The sequence below is a fragment of the Halichoerus grypus genome, chromosome 7 (genome assembly GCF_964656455.1).
Source record: "Halichoerus grypus chromosome 7, mHalGry1.hap1.1, whole genome shotgun sequence".
NCBI lineage: Eukaryota > Metazoa > Chordata > Mammalia > Carnivora > Phocidae > Halichoerus > Halichoerus grypus.
The window spans coordinates 124,043,891-124,061,058 of record NC_135718.1 but is presented as its reverse complement, the minus strand read 5'-3'; the positions used below and the strand labels follow the sequence as shown (position 1 = coordinate 124,061,058).

The following is a 17,168-nucleotide window of genomic DNA, read 5'->3' as shown; positions in this document are numbered from 1 at the left end:
TAAAGAGCCACAGAAATACAATTTAGTGTTATTTGGCTTTTTAGGTTATCTTTTACTATGTATAATGTTTTGATTTTGCCTCATTTGCAATAAAGAAATAGTTGTTTATTTGAATTCAGGACATAATTTGAGCAGTTACTATATGCCAAATACTGTATTAGGTACTACAGATATTAACAGCAAAGAAATAAGAGCCGTCCCCTAAATGAACTTGGGAAGACATATTCACTCTTCCTAGAAGTAATTGGGAAAGGTGGTTTGGTAGAAGGAGCAAGAACACTCCTTGAGTTCTAGCAAGAACCACCTAGAGTTGGAAAGTCTTAAGTCTCTATGACCTTAGCTTCCATGTCTGTAGAATGAGACTCATGATGCCTTTTCTCTTGTAAGGCTTATATTCAGTGGATATATTTTTAAAACCTTAGTTCTTCCTTCTCCTTTTTGATGGTGAGAAGTTGGACTTAGAAATGAAATGGACCCAGATTTGAACCTAGGCTATGCAGACTGATACCCTCTGAGTCACTTTCCTTATTTGTAAAATGTAATAATAATAGTACTAACTTTAGAGACTTGTGATGATTAAATGAGCTAATATATGCTAGGTACCCAGCACATAGTCATATACTGAGGAAACACAACATAAATGTGAGTTTCCTTTCTTTTCCACTCTGGCCACTCTGAGTGGGAATTTCCAGTGGAATAAAGGCCAAGGTTTAAGGAAGGTCCCCAGTTACTTGTGTTAAGTTATATTCCACAGGAATCACATCAGCACCTGAGAAGCTCAAATGCTGCAGTCAGAGTCCCTGTGGAACATGAGGATAGCATCTTCTGTTAAGTGACCTTTAATTTGTACCGGAAAAACTGGGCATGAAATAGCCATAACATTAAGGTATCTCTGCTAATAAAAACTCGTGTCTGCCTGTAAGAGCATTTTAATAAAGCTTTGTAAAGGTGCCTGAGTTTCTCGAAGTCCAAACATTTGCCCGAATAGCCTGCTGCTGTGATGATGTGCATTCTTCTTTTCACCCCCAGTTAATCACAATTTCAAATTAAGACTGGACAGTAGTAATCTGGTTGACTCCTGTGTTTTCTATAGTTGAGGAGGCAAACAGGCTAAATGTTAGCCTTTGTATGATATTAGGATGCAAACAGAGACTAATCATGTTTTCACTAATTTAGATATAATAGTAAGTGATGTGGTCTTCCTGAAAATTAAGTTTTAGATTATAATTTGTTCTTTTTCTAAGTAATATGAAGTTAGCAAGTTTCATGAAGTGAGAGCTCATCTGCTTACTCTTTAAATGGTAATAGAACCATGCTGAGCCAGACACTTGTGTTACCTTTTTCTAGGCAAAAAATCATGCAAAGCAGGGAATAAAGGAAGTGAAGAGTAAGCTAAAACACAAGGTATGTCATATTCTTCTTTTCGTTCTTCCTTGATTCTTACATTAGTTTGAAGCTTATACTTTACAAATCACATGAGATTTATGTTTTTAATGACGTTTGAAATATGCTTAGCCCTTTGTTCAACAATGTATTTTTCATAACAAGCCCTCTGGCAACTATCTGCCATTCTATATGCATCCACTGAATAATCTCTTTATCGTTTGCATATTTTAACACAGAACAACGGAGATCTTCAAAGATGCTTTAACAGGATGTATGTTTTCATAAAGTTGATTGCCTTGATATCACAATTGAAATTCTTGCTTCAAGCCGAGAATTTCTTTAAAAAGATGATCTTTGGTGCAGAATTAAGCCAGGAATACCATCTTTATAGGATCTTTCCAGTAGTTGCTACTTTAATTTGAAGCATGTTCTTAATTAATAAAAGATTTTTTTGAAGATATGTATTTGAATCTATGAATGTTGCATATATATGAATATTTATGTGTACGTATATGTATTTTTGATTTGATTACATATTATATCTTTGCAGATTTTTGTCAGTTGTTTTGAGTTTCTATCCTTGAAGAAAAAATATTACTTAAAACTTCCATTTTTATGATGGAGAGTAATCCTTATATAAATTTTATTCAAATTATTCAAAATAGAGATTATTTTGGAAATTATTAATTCAAAATATAGAAAAATGCATTTTCTTCCTAAATAGATTTTTTAAACTTATATCTGACGTGTTATTTTGCTATTTGCATCTGTATCAGATAGTTTGTCCAAAAGTAATACAAGGAGTATTTTAAAATAATTAACTTGTGTATTTCCTAATGTGTAGGAAAATGAAGAAGATTATGGGACCTGTTCTGGTTCTGTACAGTATACACCAGTTTACACATTACACAATGAAAAGGGAGGAAATATAGAAAAGCGTAAGCTTGCCCAGGTAAGTTTATTTACCCTTACGTCTTCAAATTCTAAAATTATGTAATTCCAGTTAATTCTTTAAGAAAATTTTGGACCCATTTTTTTTTTTTTAATCATATGATAAAATGCAAGAAAGCTTGCATTTCCAGTCAAGGAGATTGAGTAGGTAGTGTCTGGGCAGGCTGCAAGAGGATTAAGAATCGGTTGTTCCAGATATCAGTCTCTACATACTTTATTATGTCTTCATAGAGCTCACAGTCCAGTAAGGGGAGAGAGACAGGTAAGCATGTGATTGCTATAGGATGTGAATAGCTTGACGATGAGGGGGAAATCACAGATTTCTACTACAAAAATAAAATAAAGTTCATACATGGGAATTTGACCATTAAAATCATCTATAGATATTAGAATATAAAGTAATATGCCTATTTTTTCTAAAGTTAGATAGTTTATTTGCTATAAATATTTAAAGCTTCTGCTTATATGTCAATGTTATGTAAAATACTGTCCTACAGGGGGAAAGTGTTCAGAATTATAGCTATGTGTGTCTCTGGTTTTGCCTCATAAGTATGTTTCTGAAGGTTTAAATGATCCAAATTTGTATACACCAAATCATATTTTAAGTGGCCTTAGAAAACCAGCTTTTAAAAAGAATTCTCAACTGGATTATAGTTCATTTATTGCAGTCACTGAAGTTTATAGATGAGGGAGTTGATAGCCAGAATGGTCACCTCACTTACCCTAAGACTTATAAGGAGTTAGTGGGAGAGTGGGATGAGAACGCATCCCTAATGCTCACTTAGCTTTCCTGGATCTGCACACACTGCAGGAGCAGAGATGGCCTTAAAATGCTTCTCTGTGTCATTAGGGATGGGGAGAGGTCAGTGAAACTGTACTAAAACCCTCACCTTTATAAAGAAAATTCATTCATCTAATCATTCGGCACCTACTGTGCACCAGTCATGACTCTTAAGTGTTCCAGGAGAAGCAAAACCCATCTCTGCCTTCATGGGACCATTTTTATACCATACTAAGGGCCTTCTCTATGATGTATCCTTTTATGAGTTTATATTTTCCATACATTAGTATTGCTTAATTACAGCATATTGGTAGTAAATGCTGATTGTCTGACCTAAAATAAGCCCCTCAATGAATAATTCTGCAAGTGTAGAAACCTTCTATGGCTACTACTGTTAACTGGAAAACATGTTTTGACTTGTAAACTAATAATGGGTTTGCAATCAATTTCTCTATTTCTCTTCCATCACTAGCATGTTCAATTCCTATTGGTTCTCAAGCTTCAGCATCTTAAAAACTTTTGCAAAATATTTATTGCCTTAATATTGGAGCAGTTAGGTTATATTTACCATGGTGCATAGATTTTTATGTGAAAAAGAATGAGATCTTTGTTACTCATCAGATGCTTTAAGATAGAAAGAAAACACTTCAATTAGAGAAACCCCTGTCCCAAATGTCACTTTTAAGTTAGGAAAACTATTTTCAGCTCCTCATTTAAATTTTTAAATCTTCCTTTCTTTAACATGGCAGTGTATTTATATGATAATTTAGTTATAAAATATATTACAGATTTCTGTTTTTGTTTTCTGTTAGACAATTTCTGATAGAGAAAATTGTATTAAGTTACAGAAAACTTTACAAGACAATAGGTTACATTTATTGCATACTTATCCTGAATTTTCTTGGCCATCATTTATTATAATATTAATTCAACTATCTGTATTCATCAGTTAGCATTTTGTGGTTTTCAGGTGGACATGACAAATGATGACTCTAACAAGAATTAAGAGAAGTAGGGCTTATTCTATTAAGAATTATAATATGGGGGGGAGGAGCAAGATGGCGGAGGAGTAGGTGACCTAAATTTCATCTGGTCCCAGGAATTCAGCTAGATAGGTATTAAACCATTCTGAACACCTACGAACTCAACAGGAGATTGAAGAAAAGAATAGCAGCAACTCTCTGAACAGAAAATGACCACTTTCTGGAAGGTAGGATGTGCGGAGAAGAGAATCCGAGGCGATATTTGGGAAGATAGACGGCGGGGGAGGGGGCCCCCCCCCCGTCAGCCGCTACTGGCAAGTGATAGAGCAGCGGAGCACAAAATCGGAACTTTTAGAAGTTGGCTCCGCTGAGGGACGTCGCTCCAGTGGCTAAGCAGGGGGTGGAACCCTCATGGGACAGTGTGGTCTCAGGACCCTCGTGGTCACAGAAAGACCGGGGGTGCCTGAGTGCGGCAGAGCTCCCAGGTATTGGAGCGGGGAAGCCGGCTGCAGAGACGGAGCCGAGGAGCGGGCTCTCAGCTCGGGGTTGCCATAAACCGTGATCCGCGGCTCAGTCGGGCCACTGCTCCTCCAGCAGGGACCCAACAAGTGGCAGATCTGGGGAGACTCCTCTTCCTACCCCGGGAGGAGCGGCGTGGGAGTGCACCGCAGGGATCTGCTGGGTTTGGAGACTCCACACAGGGTCGGGTGCCAGAGATAGAAACGCTTGGTCACAGGCCGGGTGAGCACGAGTGCCGCCGGAGACCGGGGAGGCGGGAGTGACTGACTGCTTTTCTCTGGGGGCTCACTGAGGAGCGGGACCCCGAATTCTCGGCTCCTTTGGGGCCGAGATTGGGAGGCCGCCATTTTCACTCTCGGCCTCCAAAGCTGTACCGAAAGCTTGCAGGGAACAAAAGCTCCCGAGAGCAAACCCCAGCAGATTACTTAGCCTGGACCGGCAAGGGCGGGGCAATTTTGCCTCCGGCAAAGACATTTGGGAACCACGGCAACAGGCCCCTCCCCCAGAAGATCAGCAAGAACAGCCAGCCAAGACCAAGTTTACCAATCAATGAGAACGGCAGAACTCCAGCGCTAGGGGAATACTGCACATAGAATTCATGGCTTTTTTACCATGATTCTTTAGTCTTTCAAAGTTAATTTTTTGAATTTTCTTTTTTTCTTTTTTTTTTTTGAATTTTTCTTTTTCCCTTTTTTAACCAACATCTTATTAATCCCTTTTTTTAAAAATCTTTTTTATTTTTCATTTTTAGAGTCATATTCTATCCCTTCATAGTAGTTAACCTTGTTTTTGGTATATATATATATATATATATATATATATATATAAGTTGTTCTCTCTTTAAAATTTTGGATTACAGTTTCTTCTAACAGACCAAAATATACCCTAAATCTCTAGTGTATGGCTTTGTTCTAGTCCCTGGCCTGATCACATTCTCTCCCTTTTTTTTTTTTTAATTTCTCTTCTTTCTTTTTTCAACCAACTTCTTATCAATTCCTTTTATAAAATCTTTTATAATTTTCATCTTTACAGTCATATCCATCCCTTCATCGTATGTACCCTTATTTTGGTACATACATAAGCTTTTCTTTCTTTAAAATTTTGGGACGCAGTTTCTTCTAACAGACCAAAATATGCCCAAAATCTACTGTGTGGCATTGATCTATGCACCAGCCTGATCATATTTGATCATATTCTTTTTTTTTTTCTTTCTTTCTTTTCGCCCAGTTTCAGATCTCTTCTGATTTGTTTAGTGTGTATTTTTTTTTTGAGTTGTTGTTACCCTGTTAGCATTTTGTTCTCTCATTCATCTATTCTCCTCTGGACAAAATGACAAGACGGAAAAAATCACCTCAAAAAAAAAAGAACAAGAGGCAGTACGAACTGCCAGGAACCTAATCAATACGGACATTAGTAAGATGTCGGAAGTAGAGTTCAGAATGACGATTATAAAGATACTAGCTGGGCTTGAAAAAAACATGGAGGATATTAGAGAAACCCCTTCTGGAGAAATAAAAAGAACTAAAATCTAACCAAGTCGAAATCAAAAAGGCTATTAATGAGGTGCAATTAAAAAATGGAGGCTCTAACTGCTAGGATAAATGAGGCAGAAGAGAGAATTAGTGATATAGAAGACCAAATGATGGAAAATAAAGAAGCTGAGAAAAAGAGAGAGAAACAACTGCTGGATCACGAGGGCAGAATTCGAGAGGTAAGTGATACCATAAGATGAAACAATATTAGAATAATTGGGATTCCAGAAGAAGAAGAAAAAGAGAGAGGGGCAGAAGGTATAATGGAGCAAATTATAGCAGAGAACTTCCCTAATTTGGGGAAGGAAACAGGCATCAAAATCCAGGAAGCACAGAGAACCCCCCTCAGAATCAATAAAAATAGGTCAACACCCCGACATCTAATAGTAAAACTTACGAGTCTCAGAGACAAAGAGAAAACCCTGAAAGCAGCTTGGGAGAAGAGATCTGTAACCTACAATGGTAGAAACATTAGATTGGCAACAGACCTATCCACAGAGACCTGGCAGGCCAGAAAGGACTGGCAGGATATATTCAGAGCACTAAATGAGAAAAATATGCAGCCAAGAATACTATATCCAGCTAGGCTGTCATTGAAAATAGAAGGAGAGATCAAAAGCTTCCAGGACAAACAAAAACTAAAGGAATTTGCAGACACAAAACAGCCCTACAGGAAATCTTGAAAGGGGTCCTCTAAGCAAAGAGAGAGCCTAAAAGCGACATAGACCAGAAAGGAACACAGACAATATACAGTAACAGTCACCTTACAGGCAATACAATGGCACTAAATTCATATCTTTCAATAGTTACCCTGAATGTAAATGGGCTAAATGCCCTAATCAAAAGACACAGGCTATCGGATTGGATTAAAAAACAAGACCCATCGATATGCTGTCTGCAAGAGACTCATCTTAGACCCAAAGACACCTCCAGATTGAAAGTGAGGGGGTGGAAAACCATTTACCATGCTAATAGACACCAAAAGAAAGCTGGGGTGGCAATCCTTCTATCAGACAAATTAGATTTTAAACCAAAGACTCTAATAAGAGATGAGGAAGGACACTATATCCTACTTAAAGGGTCTATCCAACAAGAAGATCTAACAATTGTAAATATCTATGCCCCTAACATGGGAGCAGCCAATTATATAAGCCAATTAATAACAAAAGCAAAGAAACACATAGACAACAATACAATAATAGTGGGGGACTTTAACACCCCCTCACTAAAATGGACAGATCATTTAAGCAAAAGATCAACAAGGAAATAAAGACTTTAAATGACACACTGTACCAAATGGACTTCACAGATATATTCAGAACATTCCATCCCAAAGCAACAGAATACACATTTTTTTCTAGTGCCCATGGAACATTCTCCAGAATAGATCACATCCTAGGTCACAAATCAGGTCTCAGCCAGTACCAAAAGATTGGGATCATTCCCTGCATATTTTCTGACCATAATGCTTTGAAACTAGAACTCAATCACAAGAGGAAAGTCGGAAAGAACTCAAATACATGGAGGCTAAAGAGCATCCTACTAAAGAATGAATGGGTCAACCAGGAAATTAAAGAAGAATTAAAAAAATTCATGGAAACCAATGAAAATGAAAACACAACCATTCAAAATCTTTGGGATGCAGCAAAGGCAGTCCTAAGAGGAAAGTATATAGCAATACAAGCCTTTCTCAAGAAACAAGAAAGGTCTCAAGTACACAACCTAACCCTACACCTAAAGGAGCTGGAGAAAGAATAGCAAATAAAGCCTAAACCCAGCAGAAGAGAAATAATAAAGATCAGAGCAGAAATCAATGAAATAGAAACCAAAAGAACAGTAGAACAGATCAACGAAGCTAGGAGCTGGTTCTTTGAAAGAATTAACAAGATTGATAAACCCCTGGCCAGACTTATCAAAAAGAAAAGAGAAATGACTCAAATAAATAAAATCATGAATGAAAGGGGAGAGGTCACAACCAACACCAAAGAAATACAAACAATTATAAGAACACGTTATAAGCAACTATATGCCAGCAAATTAGGTAATCTGGAAGAAATGGATGCATTCCTAGAGATGTATCAACTACCAAAACTGGACCAGGAAGAAATAGAAAACCTGAACAGATGTATAACCACTAAGGAAATTGAAGCAGTCATCAAAAATCTCCCAACAAACAAGAGCCCAAGGTCAGATGGCTTCCCAGGGGAATTCTACCAAACATTTCAAGAAGAATTAATACCTATTCTTCTGAAACTGTGCCAAAAAATAGAAATGGAAGGAAAACTTCCAAACTCGTTTTATGAGGCCACCATTACCTTGATCCCAAAACCAGACAAAGACCCCATCAAAAAGGAGAATTACAGGGGCGCCTGGGTGGCTCAGTCGTTAAGCGTCTGCCTTCAGCTCAGGTCATGATCCCAGGGTCCTGGGATCGAGCCCCGCATCGGGCTCCCCGCTCTGTGGGAAGCCTGCTTCTCCCTCTCCCACTCCCCCTGCTTGTGTTCCCTCTCTCGCTGTGTCTCTCTCTGTCAAATAAATAAAATCTTTAAAAAAAAAAAAAAAAAAAAGGAGAATTACAGACCAATATCCCTGATGAACATGGATGCAAAAATTCTCACCAAAATACTAGCCAATAGGATCCAACAGTACATTAAAAGGATTATTCACCATGACCAAGTGGGATTTATTCTAGGGTTGCAAGGTTGGCTCAACATCTGCAAAACAATCAATGTGATACAATACATTAATAAAAGAAAGAACAAGAACCATATGATCCTCTCAATAGATGCAGAAAAAGCATTTGACAAAGTACAGCATCCTTTCTTGATCAAAACTCTTCAGAGTATAGGGATAGAGGATACATACCTCAATATCATAAAAGCCATCTATGAAAAACCCACAGCGAATATCATTCTCAATGGGGAAAAACTGAGAGCTTTCCCCCTAAGGTCAGGAATGCGGCAGAGATGTCCACTGTCACCACTGCTATTCAACATAGTATTGGAAGTCCTAGCCACAGCAATCAGACAACTAAAAGAAAGAAAAGGCATATGAATCGGCAAGGAAGAAGTCAAACTCTCACTCTTTGCAGATGATATGATACTTTATGTGGAAAACCCCAAAGACTCCACCCCAAAACTGCTAGAACTCATACAGGAATTCAGTAAAGTGGCAGGATATAAAATCAATGCACCGAAATCAGTGGCATTCCTATCCACCAACAGCAAGACAGAAGAAAGAGAAATTAAGGAGTCGATCCTATTTACAATTGCACCCAAAACCATAAGATACGTAGGAATAAATGTAACCAAAGAGGCAAAGGATCTATACTCAGAAAACTATAAAATACTCATGAAAGAAATGGAGGAAAACACAAAGAAATGGAAAAACGTTCTATGCTCATGGATTGGAAGAACAAATATTGTGAAGATGTCAGTGCTACCTAGAGCAATCTACACATTCAGTGCAATCTCTATCAAAATAGCATCAACTTTTTTCAAAGAAATGGAGCAAATAATCCTAAAATTTGTATGGAACCAGAAAAGACCCCGAATAGCCAGAGGAATGTTGATAAAGGAAAGCAAAGCTGGTGGCATCACAATTCTGGACTTCAAGCTGTATTACAAAGCTGTCATCATCAGGACAGTACGGTACTGGCACCAAAACAGACACATAGATCAATGGAACAGAATAGAGAGCCCAGAAATGGACCCTCAACTCTATGGTTAACTCATCTTTGACAAAGCAGGAAAGAATGTCCAATGGAAAAAAGACAGTCTCTTCAACAAATGGTGTTGGGAAAATTGGACAGCCACATGCAGAAGAATGAAACTGGATCATTTCCTTACACCACACACAAAAATAGACTCCGAATGGTTGAAAGACCTAAACATGAGACAGGAGTCCATCAAAATCCTAAAGGAGAACACAGGCAGCAACCTCTTCGACCTCAGCCGCAGCAACTTCTTCCTAGAAACATCGCCAAAGGCAAGGGAAGCAAGGGCAAAAATGAACTATTGAGACTTCATCAAGATAAAAAGCTTTTGCACAGCAAAAGAAACAGTCAACAAAGCCAAAAGACAGCTGACAGAATGGGAGAAGATATTTGCAAATGACACATCAGATGAAGGGCTAGTATCCAAAATCTATAAAGAACTTACCAAACTCAATACCCAAAGAACAAATGATCCAATCAAGAAATGGGCAGAAGACATGAATAGACATTTTTCCAAAGAAGACATCCAAATGGCCAACAGACACATGAAAAAGTGCTCGACATCACTCGGCATCAGGGAAATCCAAATCAAAACCTCAATGAGATACCACCTCACACCAGTCAGAATGGCTAAAATTAATAAGTCAGGAAACGACAGATATTGGTGGGCATGCGGAGAAAGGGGAACCCTCCTACACTGTTGGTGGGAATGCAAGCTGGTGCAGCCACTCTGGAAAGCAGTATGGAGGTTCCTCAAAAAGTTGAAAATAGAGCTACCATATGATCCAGCAATTGCACTACTGGGTATTTACCCCAAAGATACAAAAGTAGGGTTCCGAAGGGGTATGTGCACCCAGATGTTTATAGCAGCAATGTCCACAATAGCCAAACTATGGAAAGAGCCAAGATGTCCATTGACAGATGAATGGATAAAGAAGAAGTGGTATATATATACAATGGAATATTATGCAGCCATCAAAAGGAATGAAATCTTGCCATTTGCAGCGACGTGGATGGAACTGGAGGGTATTATGCTGAGCGAAATAAGTCAGTCAGAGAAAGACATGTATCATATGATCTCACTCATATGAGGAATTCTTAATCTCAGGAAACAAACTGAGGGTTGCTGGAGTGGTGGGGGGGTGGGAGGGATGGGGTGGCTGGGTGATAGACATTGGGGAGGTTATGTGCTATGGTGAGCGCTGTGAATTGTGTAAGACTGTTGAGTCACAGACCTGTACCTCTGAAACAAATGATACATTATATGTTAAAAAAAAAGAAGATAGTAGGAAGGGAAAAATGAAGGGGGGGAACTGGGAGGGGGAGACGAACCATGAGAGACTGTGGACTCTGAGAAACAAACTGTGGGTTCTAGAGGGGAGGGGGATGGGGCGATGGTTTAGCCTGGTGATGGGTATTAAAGAGGGCACGTTCTGCATGGAGCACTGGGTGTTATATGCAAACAATGGATTATGGAACACTACATCAAAAATTAATAGTGTAATGGTGATTAACATAACATAATAAAATACAAAGAATGCAAAAAAAATTACAATATGATTTTCCTACTTGGTTCATAGGAATTTGTTAAGCCAACATATTTAGATTTATTATGCAGGTGCTGCTAACTTCTGAATAGCAGTCTTTTCAAGTGATAAATATCTGAGTTTTAGGCAATGTGTAATCCCCATATATGTGTTTCTTTGTATACATGTGTTCCATTATATAAATAGGTGTATATACCTGTGTGTATATATTTTAACAGGTGAATTTGTTAAGGGTCCATATTTCCAATCATTTGTCACCTAGCAATATTTATCACAATCTAATGTTTTGTCTTTGCTTATGTCAGGCATAAGAATGTATGTAGCCCTCTGGTAGGATTGGAACCAGAAAATGGAAAACTCAAAAGCAGTCAGGGAAGAATATCAGCCCCGCCCCCACCCCCCTTCCCAACCCATCTCCTCACTGTCTCTCTCTCTCACCTGGCTTGTTCTTCTCTCTGCCTGACCATTCACTGTGCATTCCATAGAGTAGCTTTCTCAGCTCCTCCATGTGCCTGACACTGTGCTTGCAGGCCCTCAGTTCAGCCAGCTGCTAGAAATGGACCGCAATTCCCAAATCCACTTTCTTGTGGAAGAATATCATCAGCCCACTTGGATCAACCATTAATCCTTGGTTCAGTCAACTCTAGCCAGAGAAGCAAGGGGAATCCCATGTTACCAAGGACACTGGCAAGTAGTAGGGGTAACAGGGAAAGCAATTCTCACAGGAGGGTTTTAAGGACAGTGACAAAATCTCAGAAGATTTTTGCTATCTCCAATTGCTTCGTAATCATTTGACAAAAAGTCATCTTTGCAAAATAGAAAAAAAAAAATCTATTTTTAAGTACTTAGAGGCTGGATCTTTGTACCATAAACCTGAAGCATGGCAAGTTTGACCCTAATGGGACATTGTTGCCTCAGTTCTCACATGAGAATTGAGCCACTTACACAAACAGACTACCTAGAAAATAAGCTTCAAATACATTGTTTGCATTTTGGGCAAGGAAATCAGTAGGGACCAGGCATAGTCTACTGCCTTTTCTTTGTGGTCTGATACCACAGAAGCTTCCTTGGTTCACTTCCTTGGTTCACTTTTTGGAGTCTCAATGATTTGACAGAAAAATGATCCAGTGTATAATAAAAGAGACAGAAGCTAAACCATGAAGTTACTGTTTTATGATTAATTCCAAATCAATAAGTAATCTTACTGCTGTCTCTCTAAGCACAATAATATTAGGATCTGAGCCCATTAAGATTTTCAATTACGTATGTAAGCATTTCTAGGAATAGTTAGATGTGGTTAAAGGCATAATGTAGATATCAATAAATATGTCAGAGACATTATGTTTATTTATTTGTTTATATTCTACTTATTTCCAAAAATAAATGGACATTTTACCAAGAATCATAGAACAAAAGATTAAAATGTATTTAATTTAGATAAGATCCGAGGCAGAGAGAAAGTTAGTACAGTAAGAAGCTAAGGCCCATTCCCTTGCTTAGCAGCCAAAAATGAAGAGACAAACATACCTACCATGATTCATGATGTACAAGGATTAAAATAAAATTGTTCAGGAGGCATGAAACCATTCCAGGAAATGGGGCTAGACACTGTGGATCCACAGATGAAGTCAGTGTCCCAAGAGCTCCCATCCAGTGGAAGTACCCAAGAGAGGCAAGGATCACTGTTTCGGAGACAGAAATCTGGTTTTCCTTCTTTGTCTCTTCTGTACAGTGTCTTTCATTTGAAATACTCAGGTTTATTAATACCTCTCTCAAAGACAGCTTAGTTTCCTAAGAAACTATTAAAAAAATAAAGGCTACAAGTAGAAATAAACTTAGAATGCACTCCTTTCTTCTTTCTGTCAGGCTCACTGAGCTAGAAGAGTAATATCACTGTCTCATGTTAGAGCCAGCCTCTCAGTGAGGGACCATTCTCTCTGGGCCCCATCTCACATTTGATTATCCAAATAACCACACTCTCTTAAAAGTCTTGCCATGTGGTAAATTCAGTTACCTAAAATTGAGATTCTGTAGGACCTCTGGGATTTGGTGATCCAGATAATTTTGAGGTTCTTACTACTGTTTTCCAAACTTCAATTTTTACAGAGTTGAATAGCATTGAAGTACACTAGAGCGAACTTGGAAAACATGAGGAAGAGACAGATCCTTGATTAACAACAAAGATGTCTGTATGTTTGTGTCTATTACATGATTAATTTAAAATTCCCAACAATCCAAGCACACTGGGAACGATTATCCCCATTTTTCAGATTTAGTAACAGCCGAGGGATGAAGAAATGTGGCCAGAGTTTTACAGGTAATAAATAGCAGAGTAGGGATTGAAAAGCAGATAGACTGATTCTGGAAGTTAAGTACCTAACCACTACTGTTGAGCCTTTGAGTTGGGTGGAGTGTTTGTGGAGGAGGGGCAGTTGGAGACAAAGGTATGGTATTGAGAGCCAGAGAGACTTGACTTTGAAAAAAGTAATAGCATTTGGCATTGAGCAAAACACAGTGTCCCTAAAACTTACTTTCTACATTTATAAAATGGTAATGACAATACATGTCATTTTGCTAAGATGCTATGGGCATTATGGTTATGTATATAAAACTACCTGCCACATAATAGGCACTTAATAATTGGCATCTACCCATTAATACATATACACATATATTGAACTTGAGGTCTGTTATCACAATGGCACTGACTTTCCTCTCTCTTGGTGTAACTGTCCAGAGCCACTAACAATCCTTTAGTCCCCTAAAGTAGTGGGGACCCTAAATTTGTCTGTCTTCATTCTAAATAGGGATAACTTTAGATCCTGATTTATGATTTGAGAAGAAATATATAGCTTATTTTACTGAGAAATCTCTTGATTTCTGAGTTTATAAGACCTCAAGTATGTCATTTTCTTGTCAGTAAAGTTATCAAAATAAAGAATATGGGCTTTACTCACCCCAATTCTTTATCCACTTGAGAAGTTGATCTCAGCTATGTAAAGAACTTTACATTTCCAGTTTCCAGCTAGACTTGGATAAATGAAACACTTTATTTTCATCTGTTTTTCAAAAGGTGAAAAATGAGATTATGGTCGTTTAAATTCCAAGAACGTATTTTAGTAAGTGAAAAAATAAAGTTTTATAATCTGGATACTGTAGAAAAGAACAAAAATCAAAATGCATGTTGTTTTAAGCCTGTATTCCATTACTTAGCTTATGTTTGGAATTGATTGTGAATCTACATCTACACCCCAACAAATAGTAATTTGTATGCTGGTCTGCTAATTAGTATGGTTATTTCCCGTTTTGTTGATGAGGCTTAAATAAATGTCAAGGGTACAGCCATGAAGATCTCCCAATTAGGCTTCACATTTGTAAAACCCAACCCTTTTCCCTTTTGTGTGAAGATGACAGTTCCAGCAGCAGCCCCAGCCTAACAGGACTCCAGGGAAAGGATCCTCCTCTGGTTTTATTGAAAACAGGGCCAGTTGGGTCCAGTGAGAATACTGCCACCGGTCATGGTGCAGAACAGTTTTAATCTTGACTACACACTTTCCTTCTTTCATCAGTTTTATTTTAGAACAAATACTGTAGTCTTCGTGAACAACATTTAGACTAAGTCTGTCCCTGAAAATTATGTTTTAAGAATATTTATTTGTAAAAATTTATGGGAGTTTTCTAAGAATGAGAAATTCCTTTAAATGTGCAAAATTTATATGAATCTAAGATACTGCTCCATTTGTAATAGTATTAGCCATTCTTAACTTATTCTAGCAATTGTAATGTGTATGTATCTGAGTGTCTGTACGGGACACACACATGCGCACACACATACACACACACATCAACTAGACTAGTGAACTGCAAGCAGGAGCTTAGCTATATTACAAGTCAGCATTAACAGATGGATGGCCCTAAGCAAGCAAAACCACGGCAACAAAATCTAGTGAAAGTGGAGGATTGAAGCTTTTTGTTGTTAAGCCCTATTAAAACCCTGGCACACATATCACTCTTAACTATTTCATGTCTGAGACAAATAGCAATGCACTCAGATTTATTTTCAACCTGTCCAATTAACTGTATAAAAGCGGCATGAGAAAATATGAATGGAAGATTATTTTCTCATTTGTAATATGATATAAAGTAGTGTGCCTGTTGATAAATACTCACACTTGGAACATAGTCAAGTCTTTAACCCAAATACAGTGTTTACAAATAGAAGTATGTTTAATAGTCATAATTTCTACTTATAAGACCAAGTACTATTAAACTAGTGATTGTTTATTCTGCTTTTAAAATATATTCACATACAGACTAACAGTTTAAGGTATGAAGAGTTACCATCTGAATGCATAAATAAGGAAGATATTTACACCATAAAATGTAATATGTGTGATTTTCCATTTTACCCATTATACAAGATGATGTGCACACTGTAAAAGAAACTATGCTATCATTTTGAGTCCTTATGTATTTAATGGCTTATCAATCATCCTAATGGATTTATGGAATATAGCACAACAGCCGTGAGCTCATTTTACAATTAACAAGTAATATAATTTCATCTTTAAAGAATGTACTTAGAAGTATTTATATATACCTTCCTGGCATCTGGAGACTTGCAAGTAAGGCATTTCAAAGCCACATTTTGGTTGAATGGGGACTTAAAATACATCCCAGTACATAAGCATGTTTTAAAAAATATGAGCAATCAGGAGGTTTACATTTTACAGATATAAATTTCATATTTTAAAATGTCACAAATTAATTTGCTGTGAAATTTATAAGATAAAAACTTAGATTCTCTAAATTATCTAGTTCCTAAGCATAAAAAATGATGGGATATTCATACCTAGTAGGATGTGGTTTATGGTATTGTGTGTATGACACTCTTTTCTTCACTGGAATATCAGTGGACTCTGGGAAGGAAATGAATGTAATTAAAGATAGCATTTGTTACTCAGGTGACAGAATAGATTTCAGAAAATGGCACACTTGTTGGGATCTTTGGAAAAATACAGTTCATTCAGTAGCTTTGTTTTGTTAGTCAAGAAAGAAATGTCATAGTCATTGTTTGCAGAAGGAAGGCACCACTTGCTTTCTCTGACCAAGAAAAAAATGATTGCAAATCACAATGAGAAAGATAATAGTGACCTGAGGAGACGGGGAAGAAATGGGTGTATGAAGGAGGGCCCAGATATGGAAAGAATACTTCATGTAAATTTTACAAAATAATAACAATAAGTCTAACCAAATCATGATAAGCAAAAAAAATCCTTATTTTTTTTTTTAGCACTTTCTATAATTTGGCTCAATATTGAGAATACTATTATGATGATCAAGCTAAATTGTTGAATTAAAGTGATAAAATCTATTAGAAAGTTTCAAATGATAAAAATATTTTGAAATAAGTAAATGTGTTTCTACTAAAATATGCCCACAAAAAAATATTGCCTAAATGAAAACACATTCTAGTAGTCTCTGTCCCAAAGTCACTCTATTTTTTTTTAATTAACATATATTATTTGTTTCAGGGCTACAGATCTGTGATTCAACAGTCTTACACAATTCACAGCGCTCACCATAGCACATACCCTACCTAATGTCCATCCCAAAGTCACTCTTTGACATAGCATGTATTTAGTCTAATTTATACTAATGTCACTAATTTGTAAAATTGATCTTTTAAGTCGTTTGAAAAATATGGGTACATATCTTTAAAGAAATTTAATTTTTCCTCTCTTGTTTTCTGTT

At 37.3% G+C, this 17,168-nt stretch overlaps 1 protein-coding gene across 11 annotated transcripts in view; it reads left to right on the top strand.

Annotated features, from left to right (window-relative positions):
* The window catches only part of DENND1B (DENN domain containing 1B), a 265,783-nt gene that overhangs the window by 220,632 nt on the left and 27,983 nt on the right, over positions 1-17,168 (top strand). For all 11 annotated transcript variants that reach the window (XM_078078238.1, XM_078078240.1, XM_078078234.1 and 8 more), the window contains 2 exons: positions 1,348-1,404; positions 2,231-2,338. In XM_078078238.1, the coding sequence (XP_077934364.1) occupies positions 1,348-1,404; positions 2,231-2,338 (165 nt within the window). The remainder of the gene's footprint in view (positions 1-1,347; positions 1,405-2,230; positions 2,339-17,168) is intronic.